The sequence below is a fragment of the Oncorhynchus gorbuscha genome, unplaced genomic scaffold (assembly GCF_021184085.1).
Source record: "Oncorhynchus gorbuscha isolate QuinsamMale2020 ecotype Even-year unplaced genomic scaffold, OgorEven_v1.0 Un_scaffold_3555, whole genome shotgun sequence".
Lineage (NCBI taxonomy): Eukaryota > Metazoa > Chordata > Actinopteri > Salmoniformes > Salmonidae > Oncorhynchus > Oncorhynchus gorbuscha.
This window is the reverse complement of record NW_025747763.1, coordinates 14,315-29,180: the sequence shown is the minus strand read 5'-3', so window position 1 is coordinate 29,180 and position 14,866 is coordinate 14,315. Positions and strand designations below refer to the sequence as shown.

The 14,866-nt window shown below is 49.3% G+C and overlaps 1 protein-coding gene across 1 annotated transcript in view; it reads right to left on the bottom strand.

The window, feature by feature from the left end:
* Positions 1-14,346, bottom strand: part of LOC124027919 (Na(+)/H(+) exchange regulatory cofactor NHE-RF2-like) — a gene marked incomplete at its 3' end in the record, with an annotated part of 31,433 nt that extends 17,087 nt beyond the window's left edge. Inside the window, exons 1-2 of the mRNA XM_046340123.1 lie at positions 13,740-14,346; positions 5,969-6,274 (exon numbers count right to left, since the gene is read on the bottom strand). Of these exons, the coding sequence (XP_046196079.1) occupies positions 5,969-6,274; positions 13,740-13,946 (513 nt within the window). The remainder of the gene's footprint in view (positions 1-5,968; positions 6,275-13,739) is intronic.
* Between the last annotated feature and the right edge of the window lie 520 nt (positions 14,347-14,866).

Genomic DNA, 14,866 nt, shown 5'->3' with positions numbered 1-14,866 from the left:
GTGGAGGGCTCCATATCGCTCTGCATTGGCATGATTGGTTGAAGGTAGGTCGGGGTGGGAGCTCCTGTATAAACGCAAACTCATTTCCTTGACAACTTCTTTCACAACAGCTCTGCTCAACAGCTCAAGAAGTATGATTTCGCTGACTTTTGCAGAGGCTGTATCACCGTAAGTGCAGCTCGGCCAATGCAGATACTGGCCATGCAGCGGCTCTCACACAAGCTCCTTTGGCTCAGTGGCTCGACTTTATATCTCAGTGCTCCAGAGACGTGCTCCGACCACCAACTGTCTGTCATATACGCGCAGGAAAATAGACCATGAGAAGAAACCTACATATTTAGAACTGATAAGGTGCAAGAATTAAAGCAATTAATTTGTTATTGAATGTTTTGATGGACACCGTTTTGTAGAACCAAAACATACACAGCCTCTGCTCAATAACTAATCTTTCTGGGGAGGCTGCAGTTCGCGAACGACTTTACCACCTTGCCTGGCAACCCAGACTACTTGCTCCGGTCCAAACGCTACGCCACGCCCACTGACGTTACTTCTCCGCAATGAGAACGTTTGTAGCGAAAGACAGAGCAGCGGAAGAGTCGTCAGGCTACTAATAACCCCCCAGTCAAGCAAAGCATTCCGCCAAGAGTCGTTCACAATCTAGTCCGGTTTCAAGTGTATCAATAAATAATCTTATTTGTATGCCTAGCGATCAACACATGTACATTGTTTAAAGCCCACGTTTACAAACCTCAGCCACAAATGACAGCTCCAATAAGCCCCCTATGGTGAACTAGAGGATTGTAGAATCACGACTCACGTTTTCTATTCGCCGGTAACGGGGCCTGCGGACTCTGAACATTACTGCCTCAAATGAACGAAATATTAGTTTTTTTGATTAAAAGACCGTAGTTAGTAAAAAGAGCCAAACTTCCCATCACTATAACAGGGATCTTTTGTTTTGGGGATTTGGGGTCCCAAAGGACAAGGGTTTGGACCGGAGCCGAACCAGATCATCAAAGGAACAACAACAAAGCACTGAGGTTCTAAAGGACATTATGACACCTGAGATCTTTGGAGAAAAAAAAACCTGTATCCTCTCAGATATCTCTGTACATGGACACGATACCAGTTTTAAATGTAGCAGATTGTGATTGGGTTATATTGTTACCTTGGGAACAGAGAGGCGTGCAATAAACAGGGAGACACAAAGGTATTGAGAGTATTTTTTTGCTGACATGTCAAAAAGGGGTGGTGGGTGATGGGTGATGTAATAACAGGTACCAAGGACAGACTGTGTGTATCTGACCTGCTCTAGCCCACGGACAGATTGTGTATCTGACCTGCTCTAGCCCACGGACAGACTGTGTGTTTCTGACCTGCTCTAGTCCATGGACAGACTGTGTATCTGACCTGCTCTGGTCCATGGACAGACTGTGTGTATCTGACCTGCTCTAGTCCATGGACAGACTGTGTATCTGACCTGCTCTGGTCCATGGACAGACTGTGTGTATCTGACCTGCTCTGGTCCATGGACAGACTGTGTGTATCTGACCTGCTCTAGCCCACGGACAGACTGTGTATCTGACCTGCTCTGGTCCATGGACAGACTGTGTGTATCTGACCTGCTATAGTCCATGGACAGACTGTGTATCTGACCTGCTCTGGTCCATGGACAGACTGTGTGTATCTGACCTGCTCTAGCCCACGGACAGACTGTGTATCTGACCTGCTCTGGTCCATGGACAGACTGTGTGTCTCTGACCTGCTCTGGTCCATGGACAGACTGTGTATCTGACCTGCTCTGGTCCATGGACAGACTGTGTATCTGACCTGCTCTGGTCCATGGACAGACTGTGTGTATCTGACCTGCTCTGGTCCATGGACAGACTGTGTGTATCTGACCTGCTCTAGCCCACGGACAGACTGTGTATCTGACCTGCTCTGGTCCATGGACAGACTGTGTGTATCTGACCTGCTATAGTCCATGGACAGACTGTGTATCTGACCTGCTCTGGTCCATGGACAGACTGTGTGTATCTGACCTGCTCTAGCCCACGGACAGACTGTGTATCTGACCTGCTCTGGTCCATGGACAGACTGTGTGACCTGCTCTCCATGACCTGCTCTGGTCCATGGACAGACTGTGTGTATCTGACCTGCTCTGGTCCATGGACAGACTGTGTGTATCTGACCTGCTCTGGTCCATGGACAGACTGTGTGTATCTGACCTGCTCTAGTCCATGGACAGACTGTGTGACCTGCTCTGGCCCACGGACAGACTGTGTGTTTCTGACCTGCTCTGGTCCATGGACAGACTGTGTATCTGACCTGCTCTGGTCCATGGACAGACTGTGTATCTGACCTGCTCTGGTCCATGGACAGACTGTGTGTATCTGACCTGCTCTAGCCCACGGACAGACTGTGTATCTGACCTGCTCTGGTCCATGGACAGACTGTGTGTATCTGACCTGCTATAGTCCATGGACAGACTGTGTATCTGACCTGCTCTGGTCCATGGACAGACTGTGTGTATCTGACCTGCTCTAGCCCACGGACAGACTGTGTATCTGACCTGCTCTGGTCCATGGACAGACTGTGTGTTTCTGACCTGCTCTGGTCCATGGACAGACTGTGTGTATCTGACCTGCTCTGGTCCATGGACAGACTGTGTGTATCTGACCTGCTCTGGTCCATGGACAGACTGTGTGTATCTGACCTGCTCTAGCCCACGGACAGACTGTGTGTTTCTGACCTGCTCTGGTCCATGGACAGACTGTGTGTATCTGACCTGCTCTGGTCCATGGACAGACTGTGTATCTGACCTGCTCTGGTCCATGGACAGACTGTGTGTTTCTGACCTGCTCTGGTCCATGGACAGACTGTGTGTTTCTGACCTGCTCTGGTCCATGGACAGACTGTGTGTATCTGACCTGCTCTGGTCCATGGACAGACTGTGTGTATCTGACCTGCTCTGGACCATGGACAGACTGTGTGTATCTGACCTGCTCTGGTCCATGGACAGACTGTGTGTATCTGACCTGCTCTGGTCCATGGGCAGACTGTGTGTATCTGACCTGCTCTGGTCCATGCCTGACGGCTGATCTAATTCCCTCTAACTCTGATCTCTCCTCAACAACACAGGTGTGTTTGAACGCAGAGTGGGAGGTAGAATAAGATAGAGAGAGTGTGTGTCTCTCTCTCTCTCTGTGTGTGTGTGTGTGTGTGTGTGTGTGTGTGTGTGTGTGTGTGTGTGTGTGTGTGTGTGTGTGTGTGTGTGTGTGTGTGTGTGTGTGTGTGTGTGTGTGTGTGTGTGTGTGTGTGTGTGTGTGTGTGTGTGTGTGTGTGGTTGCAAATAAAAAACATCTTACCAACATAGATAACAGCTATATGCCGGAAGCTCCATTAATCACAAACAATATCTCATTGCTCTTACTCTCTCTCTCTCACCTCGCTGCTCGTTCATTCACTAGCAGAAATAGCCGGCTGTCTAATTGAAGCACTGGTTAGTAAAATGGATAGGATTTAAACAGATTCCAATTCAGGCACTGGTCACAGTATGTAGGATTTAAACCAATCACAGCCCACCAGGTGCCTGTCTGATCCTTATTATCTGACAGGTAAAACAACACTGTCCTCTCCTCTCCTCCCCTATTCCCTCCTCTCCTCTCCTCTCCTCTCCTCTCCTCTCCTCTCCTCTCCTCTCCTCTCCTCTCCTCTCCTCTCCTCTCCTCTCCTCTCCTCTCCTCTCCTCTCCGTCCGTCCGTCCGTCCGTCCGTCCGTCCGTCCGTCCGTCCGTCCGTCCGTCTGTCTGTCTGTCTATATTTATCTCAACTGGGTCAGAGCAGTTTACCATCTGTTTCTCCAGACCAATTCACTCTCCTCCTCTCTGAGTACACAGTGAATTCCCATATTCATCAAGTGTCTTAAAGTAGGAGTGCTGATCTAAGATCAGTTTCATCTTGTTTTTTGTTGTCCTTTTACCCATTTTTCTCCCCAATTGGTAGTTACAGTCTTGTCCCATCGCTGCAACTCCCCTACGGACTTGGGAGAGGCGAAGGTCGAGAGCCGTGCGTCCTCCGAAACACGACCCTGCAAAGCCGCACTGCTTCTTGACACACTGCTTGTTTTACCCGGAAGCCAGCCGCACAGCTGGTGACCTGCCCACCACAAGGTGTTGCTAGAGTGCGATGGGACAAGAAAATCCCAGCCGGCCAAACCCTCCCCTAACCCGGACGACACTGGGCCAAACCCTCCCCTAACCTGGACGACACTGGGCCAAACCCTCCCCTAACCCGGACGACACTGGGCCAAACCCTCCCCTAACCCGGAAGACACTGGGCCAAACCCTCCCCTCACCCGGACGACACTGGGCCAAACCCTCCCCTAACCCGGACGACACTGGGCCAATCCCTCCCCTAACCCGGATGACACTGGGCCAAACCCTCCCCTAACCCGGACGACACTGGGCCAAACCCTCCCCTCACCCGGACGACACTGGGCCAAACCCTCCCCTAACCCGGACGACACTGGGCCAAACCCTCCCCTAACCCGGACGACACTGGGCCAAACACTCCCCTAACCCGGACGACACTGGGCCAAACCCTCCCCTAACCCGGACGACACTGGGCCAAACCCTCCCCTAACCCGGGTGACACTGGGCCAATTGTGCGCCGCCTCATGGGTCTCCCGGTCACGGCCGGGTGTGACACAGCCTGGGATTGAACCCGGGGCTGTAGTGATGCCTAAAAACCGCTGCGCCACTCGGGAGGTACGTTTCACCTTTTAGATTATAATGAATAAGACTACATGGACAGGTGGGAACCTGATCTAGGATCAGTTTAGCCTTTTAGATTATAATGAATAAGACTACATGGACAGATGGGGACCTGATCTAGGATCAGTTTAGCCTTTTAGATTGTAATGAATAAGACGACATGGACTTGATCGGCACTCCACCTCCTACACACTTTGTGGATAAAGACCCTGCAATTAAAGTTAGGAGCTGAACAGCTGAACTGAAAAGGAAGGGTTAACTATTGTAACCCTGGTATAATAGTGAGGCAATTTAAACAAAAAAAAACATTTAGCAGACAATCTTATCCAAAGTGACCCCCCCCCCCCCGTGGGAATCAAACCCACAGCCCTGGCGTTGCAAGCACCAACTGAGCCACACAGGACCTGTAGTGGACACTCTTGCAGCCAGTCCCAAATTGTTCCCTATATATTCACCTTGGCCCTAACCCCTCAATGTTAGTGTGCCTAAAGGGTTCTAGTAGGTTCAGCTTCCACCTTACAGATCTGAAAACATTGAAGGCTTTGGGCCAAGGGGAGGGAGGTAACGACCTGGGACTGGGTTCACTAGATATTAAACAAGGTTTAGGGCCAAGCGGAGGGAGGTAACGACCTGGGACTGGGTTCACTAGGTATTAAATAAGGGTTAGGGCCAAGTGGAGGGAGGTAACGACCTGGGACTGGGTTCACTAGATATTAAATAAGGGTTAGGGCCAAGCGGAGGGAGGTAACGACCTGGGACTGGGTTCACTAGATATTAAATAAGGGTTAGGGCCAAGCGGAGGGAGGTAACGACCTGGGACTGGGTTCACTAGATATTAAATAAGGGTTAGGGCCAAGGGGAGGGAGGTAACGACCTGGGACTGGGTTCACTAGGTATTAAATAAGGGTTAGGGCCAAGCGGAGGGAGGTAATCCTCCCTCCGCTTGGTAACGACCTGGGACTGGGTTCACAAGGTATTAAATAAGGGTTAGGGCCAAGCGGAGGGAGGTAACGACCTGGGACTGGGTTCACAAGGTATTAAATAAGGGTTTAGGGCCAAGGGGAGGGAGGTAACGACCTGGGACTGCCTAGCAGCGCGAGGTTCACTAGATATTAAATACAACTGTTTTTGTGCTTAGAGAGTGACCAAGTATCCCCACTGAATAGATACCATCTACCCTACCACATCACCTACCCTTTTCTTGGTGCCAATCATCAGGTTTGACGTCGGCGATCGTGTATCCGTCCTTCTGGGTGAGGCGGAGGTGTGTCTGAGGGCTTTAGTGAGGATGTGTATGGGTGAGGGTGAGAGGACTTCCCCCTGGGCTACAGGGGAGGCTGAGGGGGAGGTGAAGTGGGAGGGCCGGGGAGAGAGATTGCCCATCTCAACGGCGAGGTCCTCTGTGCAGGCCAGCCCGTGACTACGCAGGTAATCATCTGTCTCTTTGTCGATGACCAGCAACCTGGTGCGATGCTCCACTGCTCTGATACGATACACTACCTAGGGGGAAGAGGGCGATAGAGACAGCAACACAATTAGACCCAACCAAATCATGAGAAAACAAAAATATAATCACTTGACATATTGGAAAGAATTAACAAATAAAACAGAGCAGACTAGAATGCTATTTGGCCCTAAACAGAGAGTACACAGTGGCAGAATACCTGACCACCGTGACTGACCCAAACTTAAGCTGCACTTCCAAACCTCCTGCCCAATGTATGACCATATTAGAGATACATATTTCCCTCAGATTACACAGATCCACAAATAATAAAATTTAAAAAAAAGATTCTGATAAACTCTCATATGTACTGGGTGAAATTCCACAGTGTGCCATCACAGCAGCAAGATTTGTGACCTGTGAAGAATAAACACCATTGTAAATACAATCCATAATTATGTTGATTTATTTTCCCTTTTGTACTTTAACCATTTGTACATCATTACAACACTGTATATATATATATATATATATATATATATATAACATGACATTTGTAATGTCTTTATTCTTTGGGAACTTCTGTGAATGTAATGTTTACTGTTCATTTTTATTGTTTATTTCACTTTTGTATATTATCTATTTTACTTGCTTTGGCAACGTTAACACATGTTTCCCCTGCCAATAAAGCCCCTTGAATTGAATTGAGAGAGAAGAGGGGAGAGGTGGAGGATGGGAGTGAGGAGAGATATAGGGAGAAAAAGAGAGGGGGGGAGGAGGGGAGAGAGGAGAGATAAAGGGAGAAAAAGAGAGGGGGAGGAGGGGAGAGAGGAGAGATATAGGGAGAAAAAGAGAGGGGAGGAGGGGAGAGAGGAGAGATAAAGGGAGAAAAAGAGAGAGGGGGAGGAGGGGAGAGAGGAGAGATAAAGGGAGAAAAAGAGAGAGGGGAGAGAGGAGAGAGGAGAGATATAGGGAGAAAAAGAGCGAGGGGAGGTTGGGAGAGAGGAGAGATAAAGGGAGAAAAAGAGAGAGGGGGAGGAGGGGAGAGATAAAGGGAGAAAAAGAGAGAGGGGGAGGAGGGGAGAGAGGAGAGATAAAGGGGAGAGAAAAAGAGAGAGGGGAGGAGGGGAGAGAGGAGAGATAAAGGGAGAAAAAGAGAGGGGGAGGAGGGGAGAGAGGAGAGATATAGGGAGAAAAAGAGAGAGGGGAGAGAGGAGAGATAAAGGGAGAAAAAGAGAGGGGGAGGAGGGGAGTGAGGAGAGATAGGGAGAAAAAGAGAGGGGGAGGAGGGGAGAGAGGAGAGATAAAGGGAGAAAAAGAGGGGGGAGGAGGGGAGAGAGAGAGATATAGGGAGAAAAAGAGGGGGAGGAGGGGAGAGAGGAGAGATATAGGGAGAAAAAGAGAGAGGGGAGGAGGGGAGAGAGGAGAGATATAGGGAGAAAAAGAGAGAGGGGAGGAGGGGAGAGAGGAGAGATATAGGGAGAAAAAGAGGGGGGGGGGAGAGTAGAGATAAAGGGAGAAAAAGAGAGAGGGGGAGGAGGGGAGAGAGGAGAGATAAAGGGAGAAAAAGAGAGAGGGGGAGGAGGGGAGAGAGGAGAGATATAGGGAGAAAAAGAGAGAGGGGAGAGAGGAGAGATAAAGGGAGAAAAAGAGAGAGGGGAGGAGGGGAGAGAGGAGAGATAAAGGGAGAAAAAGAGAGAGGGGGAGGATGGGAGAGAGGAGAGATATAGGGAGAAAAAGAGAGAGGGGAGAGAGGAGAGATAAAGGGAGAAAAAGAGAGAGGGGAGGAGGGGAGAGAGGAGAGATAAAGGGAGAAAAAGAGAGAGGGGGAGGATGGGAGAGAGGAGAGATATAGGGAGAAAAAGAGAGAGGGGAGAGAGGAGAGATAAAGGGAGAAAAAGAGAGAGGGGAGGAGGGGAGAGAGGAGAGATAAAGGGAGAAAAAGAGAGAGGGGAGAGAGGAGAGATAAAGGGAGAAAAAGAGAGAGGGGAGGAGGGGAGAGAGGAGAGATAAAGGGAGAAAAAGAGAGAGGGGGAGGATGGGAGAGAGGAGAGATATAGGGAGAAAAAGAGAGAGGGGAGAGAGGAGAGATAAAGGGAGAAAAAGAGAGAGGGGAGGAGGGGAGAGAGGAGAGATAAAGGGAGAAAAAGAGAGAGGGGAGGAGGGGAGGAGGGGAGAGAGGAGAGATAAAGGGAGAAAAAGAGAGAGGGAGGAGGGGAGAGAGGAGAGATAAAGGGAGAAAAAGAGAGAGGGGAGGATGGGAGAGAGGAGAGATAAAGGGAGAAAAAGAGAGAGGGGAGAGAGGAGAGATAAAGGGAGAAAAAGAGAGAGGGGAGGATGGGAGAGAGGAGAGATAAAGGGAGAAAAAGAGAGAGGGGAGGAGGGGAGGAGGGGAGAGAGGAGAGATAAAGGGAGAAAAAGAGAGAGGGGAGGAGGGGAGAGAGGAGAGATATAGGGAGAAAAAGAGAGAGAGGGAGGAGGGGAGAGAGGAGAGATAAAGGGAGAAAAAGAGAGAGGGGAGGAGGGGAGAGAGGAGAGATAAAGGGAGAAAAAGAGAGAGAGGGAGGAGGGGAGAGAGGAGAGATAAAGGGAGAAAAAGAGAGAGGGAGAGAGAGAGATAAAGGGAGAAAAGAGAGAGGGGGAGGGGAGGGGAGAGGAGAGATAAAGGGAGAAAAAGAGAGAGAGGGAGGAGGGGAGAGAGGAGAGATAAAGGGAGAAAAGAGAGAGGGGAGAGAGGAGAGATAAAGGGAGAAAAGAGAGAGGGGAGGAGGGGAGAGAGGAGAGATAAAGGGAGAAAAAGAGAGGGGGGAGGATGGGAGAGAGGAGAGATAAAGGGAGAAAAAGAGAGAGGGGGAGGATGGGAGAGAGGAGAGATAAAGGGAGAAAAAGAGAGAGGGGGAGGATGGGAGAGAGGAGAGATAAAGGGAGAAAAAGAGAGAGGGGAGGATGGGAGAGAGGAGAGATAAAGGGAGAAAAAGAGAGAGGGGAGGAGGGGAGAGAGGAGAGATAAAGGGAGAAAAAGAGAGAGGGGAGAGAGGAGAGATAAAGGGAGAAAAAGAGAGAGGGGGAGGATGGGAGAGAGGAGAGATAAAGGGAGAAAAAGAGAGAGGGGAGAGAGGAGAGATAAAGGGAGAAAAAGAGAGAGGGGGAGGATGGGAGAGAGGAGAGATAAAGGGAGAAAAAGAGAGAGGGAGAGAGAGGGAGAGATAAAGGGAGAAAAAGAGAGAGGGGGAGGAGGGAGAGAGAGAGATAAAGGGAGAAAAAGAGAGAGGGGAGGAGGGGAGAGAGGAGAGATAAAGGGAGAAAAAGAGAGAGGGGAGAGAGGAGAGATAAAGGGAGAAAAAGAGAGAGGGGGAGGAGGGGAGAGAGGAGAGATAAAGGGAGAAAAAAGAGAGGGGAGGAGGGGAGAGAGGAGAGATAAAGGGAGAAAAAGAGAGAGGGAGGAGGGGGAGAGAGAGAGAGATAAAGGGAGAAAAAGAGAGAGGGGGAGGGGGGAGGAGAGAGATAAAGGGAGAGGAAAGAGGAGAGATAAAGGGAGAAAAAAGAGAGAGGGGGAGGATGGGAGAGAGGAGAGATAAAGGGAGAAAAAGAGAGAGGGGGAGGAGGGAGAGAGGAGAGATAAAGGGAGAAAAGAGAGAGAGGGAGGGGAGAGAGGGGAGAGAGATAAAGGGAGAAAAAGAGAGAGGGGAGGAGGGGAGAGAGGAGAGAGGGAGAAAAAGAGAAAGGGAGGAAAAGGAGAGATAAAGGGAGAAAAAGAGAGAGGGGAGGAGGGGAGAGAGGAGAGATAAAGGGAGAAAAAGAGAGAGGGGAGGAGGAGAGATAAAGGGAGAAAAAGAGAGGGGGAGGGGAGGATAAGAGGGAGAGATAAAGGGAGAGAGAGAGGGGGAGGAGGGAGATAAAGGGAGAAAAGAGAGAGAGAGATAAAGGGAGAAAAAGAGAGGAGGGGAGAGAGGAGAGATAAAGGGAGAAAAAGAGAGGGGGGAGGAGAGAAGGAGAGATAAAGGGAGAAAAGAGAGAGGGGAGGAGGGGAGAGAGGAGAGATAAAGGGAGAAAAAGAGAGAGGGGAGAAGAGAGGAGAGATAAAGGGAGAAAAAGAGAGGGGGGAGGAGGGAGAGAGGAGAGATAAAGGGAGAAAAAGAGAGAGGGGAGGAGGGGGGAGAGAGGAGAGATAAAGGGAGAAAAAGAGAGAGGGAGAGAGGGAGAAAAAGAGGAGGAGGGAGAGAGGAGAGATAAAGGGAGAAAAAGAGAGAGGGGGAGGAGGGAGAAAAAAGAGAGGGGAGAGAGGAGAGATAAAGGGAGAAAAAGAGAGAGGGGGAGGAGGGAGAGAGGAGAGATAAAGGGAGAAAAAGAGAGAGGGAGGAGGGGAGGATGGGAGAGGGAGAAAAAGAGAGATAAAGGGAGAAAAAGAGAGGAGAAAAGAGGAGGGGAGGAGGGAGAGAGGAGATAAAGGGAGAAAAAGAGAGAGGGGAGGAGGGGAGAGAGAGAGGAGAGATAAAGGGAGAAAAAGAGAGAGGGGAGGAGGGAGGAGAGGAGAGATAAAGGGAGAAAAGAGAGAGGGGGAGGAGAGATAAAGGGAGAAAAAGAGAGAGGGGGGAGGAGGGAGAGAGGAGAGATAAAGGGAGAAAAAGAGAGGGGGAGGAGGGAGAGAGAGAGAGATAAAGGGAGAAAAAGAGAGAGGGGAGGAGGGGAGGATGGGAGAGAGAGAGATAAAGGGAGAAAAAGAGAGAGGGGAGAGAGGAGAGATAAAGGGAGAAAAAGAGAGGGGGAGAGAGGAGAGATAAAGGGAGAAAAAGAGAGAGGGGAGAGAGGAGAGATAAAGGGAGAAAAAGAGAGGAGAGATAAAGGGAGAAAAAGAAAAAGAGAGGGGAGGAGGGGAGGAGGGAGAGAGAGATAAAGGGAGAAAAGAGAGAGGGGGGAGAGAGGAGAGATAAAGGAGAGAAAAAGAGAGAGGGGAGAGAGGAGAGATAAAGGGAGAAAAACAGAGAGGGGAGAGAGGAGAGATAAAGGGAGAAAAGAGAGAGGGAGAGAGGAGGGAGAGATAAAGGGAGAAAAAAGAGAGGGGAGAGGGAGAGAGGAGAGATAAAGGGAGAAAAAGAGAGAGGGGAGAGAGGAGAGATAAAGGGAGAAAAAGAGAGAGGGGAGAGAGGAGAGATAAAGGGAGAAAAAGAGAGAGGGGAGAGAGGAGAGATAAAGGGAGAAAAAGAGAGAGGGGAGAGAGGAGAGATAAAGGGAGAAAAAGAGAGAGGGGAGGGAGAGAGGGAGATAAAGGAGGAAAAGAAAGGAGAGAGGGGAGATAGGGGAGAGAGGGGGGAGGAGAGATAAAGGGAGAAAAAGAGAGAGGGGAGGAGGGGAGAGAGGAGAGATAAAGGGAGAAAAAGAGAGAGGGAGGAGGGGAGGATGGGAGAGAGGAGAGATAAAGGGAGAAAAAGAGAGAGGGGGAGGAGGAGATAAAGGGAGAAAAAGAGAGAGGAGGGAGAGGGAGAGATAAAGGGAGAAAAGAGAGAGGGGGAGGAGGGGAGAGAGGAGATAAAGGGAGAAAAGGGAGAAAAGAGAGAGAGGGGAGAAAGAGAGGGGGAGAGAGGAGAGATAAAGGGAGAAAAAGAGAGAGGGGGAGGAGGGAGAGAGGAGAGATAAAGGGAGAAAAAGAGAGAGGGGGAGGAGGGGAGAGGAGAGGGAGAAAAAGAGAGGGGGAGGGGGAGGAGGAGAGATAAAGGGAGAAAAAGAGAGGGGAGAGAGGAGAGGGGAGAGGAGAGGGGAGAGGAGAGATAAAGGGAGAAAAAGAGAGGGGAGGAGGGGAGAGGGAGAGATAAAGGGAGAAAAAGAGAGGGGGAGAGAGGAGAGATAAAGGGAGAAAAAGAGAGAGGGGAGGAGGGAGAGAGGAGAGATAAAGGGAGAAAAAGAGAGGGGAGGAGGGGAGGAGGGGAGGAGGGGAGAGATAAAGGGAGAAAAAGAGAGAGGGGGTAAATTATTAACTGATATCACATTTTTGTTGGTCCGTTCATAGTCATGTCAATAAAGCACAAATTGTGAGAGATGAAAAACTATGGAGAGGAAAGAAGAAGGAGAGAGAGGTGAAAAAGAGGATGAGAGAAGATATTTTAGACGAGGTGAGGAATAATGACAGAGCCAACAGAGGGATGGTGGCAGAGGACAAGGAAGACTGGAGAGAGAGAGAGAGAGAGAGAGAGAGAGAGAGAGAGAGAGAGAGAGAGAGAGAGAGAGAGAGAGAGAGAGAGAGAGAGAGAGAGAGAGAGAGAGAGAGAGAGAGAGAGAGAGAGAGAGAGAGAGAGAGAGAGAGTAATGGGTTAACATGGAGAGTAGGGTTGTCAATTCCATTTAAATTCAAAGTAAACCAAATTCCAAGTCCAAATTTTCCTCATTGAAGAGAATTAGAATTTCAGTGTAGACTACTTCCTGAATGGGCTGGAATTGAACTGGATTTGACCCCAGCACTGCTGGAGACAGGGGTAGTTAAAGGGTTAAAAGGTGATCCGACCACATCTAGGGCAAATAGCTGTTGGTGTGATAACCTTAACCCAGTTTCAAAGACCTGGGTTTGTTTTTAACACACATAGTTCCAGCTCCACAATACCTTCCATTGATTCCCATGACAATAAGGGCTCATTTGACCCAGTTCACTGTCCATCCCCAGGCTACGGGAAGTTCGTCTGTAATGTCTTTTTCGTTATGTGTCGGACACCAGGAAAACTAGATGTCACCGTTGACGTCGGCTAAATGGGATCTAATCACATCTAAATCTTAAATGGGCAAACAGGTAGAAGGTGACCTCTTGTCTGTGGTTCACACGCATACTGTAACACACACACACACACACACACACACACACACACACACACACACACACACACACACACACACACACACACACACACACACACACACACACACACACACACACACACACACACACACACACACACACACACACACACACACACACACACACACACACACACACACACACACACAGAGAGAGAGACAAAAGAGAGAGTATACCTGACCACTGTGACTGACCCAGACTTAAGGAAAGCTTTGACTATGTACAGACTCCGTGAGCATAGCCTTGCTATTGAGAAAGGCCGCTGTAGGCAGACCTGGCTCTCAAGAGAAGACAGGCAATGTTCACACTGCCCACAAAATGAGGTGGAAACTGAGCTGCACTTCATGCACTGTCTGCCACAACAAAAGGGCAACAAGTGAAACACAAACATCATTGTAAATACAACTCATATTTATGTTGATTTATTTTCCCCTTTGTACTTCAACTGTTTGCACATGGTTACAACCCTGTACATACCCATAATATAACATCTTCAATGATTTAACCCTGTACATACCCATAATATAACATCTTCAATGATTTAATGTTTACGGTTCATTTTTGATTATTTCACTTTTGTTCATCTATTTCACTTGCTTTGGCAATGTAAACATATGTTTCCCAATGAAGCCCTTTGAATTGAAATTGAATTTAGAGAGAGAGAGAGAGAGAGCACTCACTTGATAGTGCGTCTCGTCTTCCACGTTTTCCCCGTTCACTTCCACGACCCGGTCCCCCGCGCGCAGCCCCGAAAGCTCCGCGGACGAACCGGGTTCCACTTTCCGTATGAACTGTCCGCCTTTATTCCGCTCGCCGTGAAGGTGAAAGCCGTACCCGCGCGGCCCTTTCGTTAGGAAACAAAGCCGCGGTCTCAGCTCCCACTCCATTCTATAGAATGTCCGTGTGAAAAATCTAGAGTCCGATGAAAGTGTGAAGTTCCTCAAACCGGGAACCAGGTTACGTTAGGCTACCTATCCCAGGTAGGACAGGAGTTTCAGTCCGAAGGAACGATCACAGACATCCGCGGCCCAAAACTCCCCTTTCGCCATGATGATGCGCATTGGTGTGACTGTGCTGAACACAGACAAAAGTGTCCAAACCACAGAGTATAAAGAAAGACATGTTGGCTACTCACAGGGAGGACAGATGTCAATCAATCTGAAATAGCAGCACACAGTCTAACACTAAAAAGATAACTGTAAAGTTGTTCAACTAGGACACTGAATTACAGTAGATTACCATCGAGCCGACCCGAGGGTTTATCCAGAAGATCAAAGATTAAGGAATAGCTGCTTCACACACACACGCACACGCACACGCACACACACACACACACACACACACACACACACACACACACACACACACACACACACACACACACACACACACACACACACACACACACACACACACACACACACACACACACACACACACACACACACACACACACACACACACACACACACACACACACACACACACACACACACACACACACACACACACACACAGTAGCCTAAATCCCTGTCAGTGTGTGTCTGTGTAGCCTAAATCCCCGTCTGTGTGTGTGTGTGTGTGAGAGAGAGAGAGAGAAGGCTATCCTGTCCCACTCCGTGCTACAGTGGCAATGACAAATAGCTACAGGTGCCTCTGCGTGCCGTTCTGTTCTCACCTGCACAGCACTCTGCTGTAAAAACACTCCTGGGAGAAATATGATGATACATTGCCCATATAGGCTAAAAGAGATCCAGGAAGCGCTTATATACCTGCTGCCCGAGTCCCACGCCTGATAATACATCTA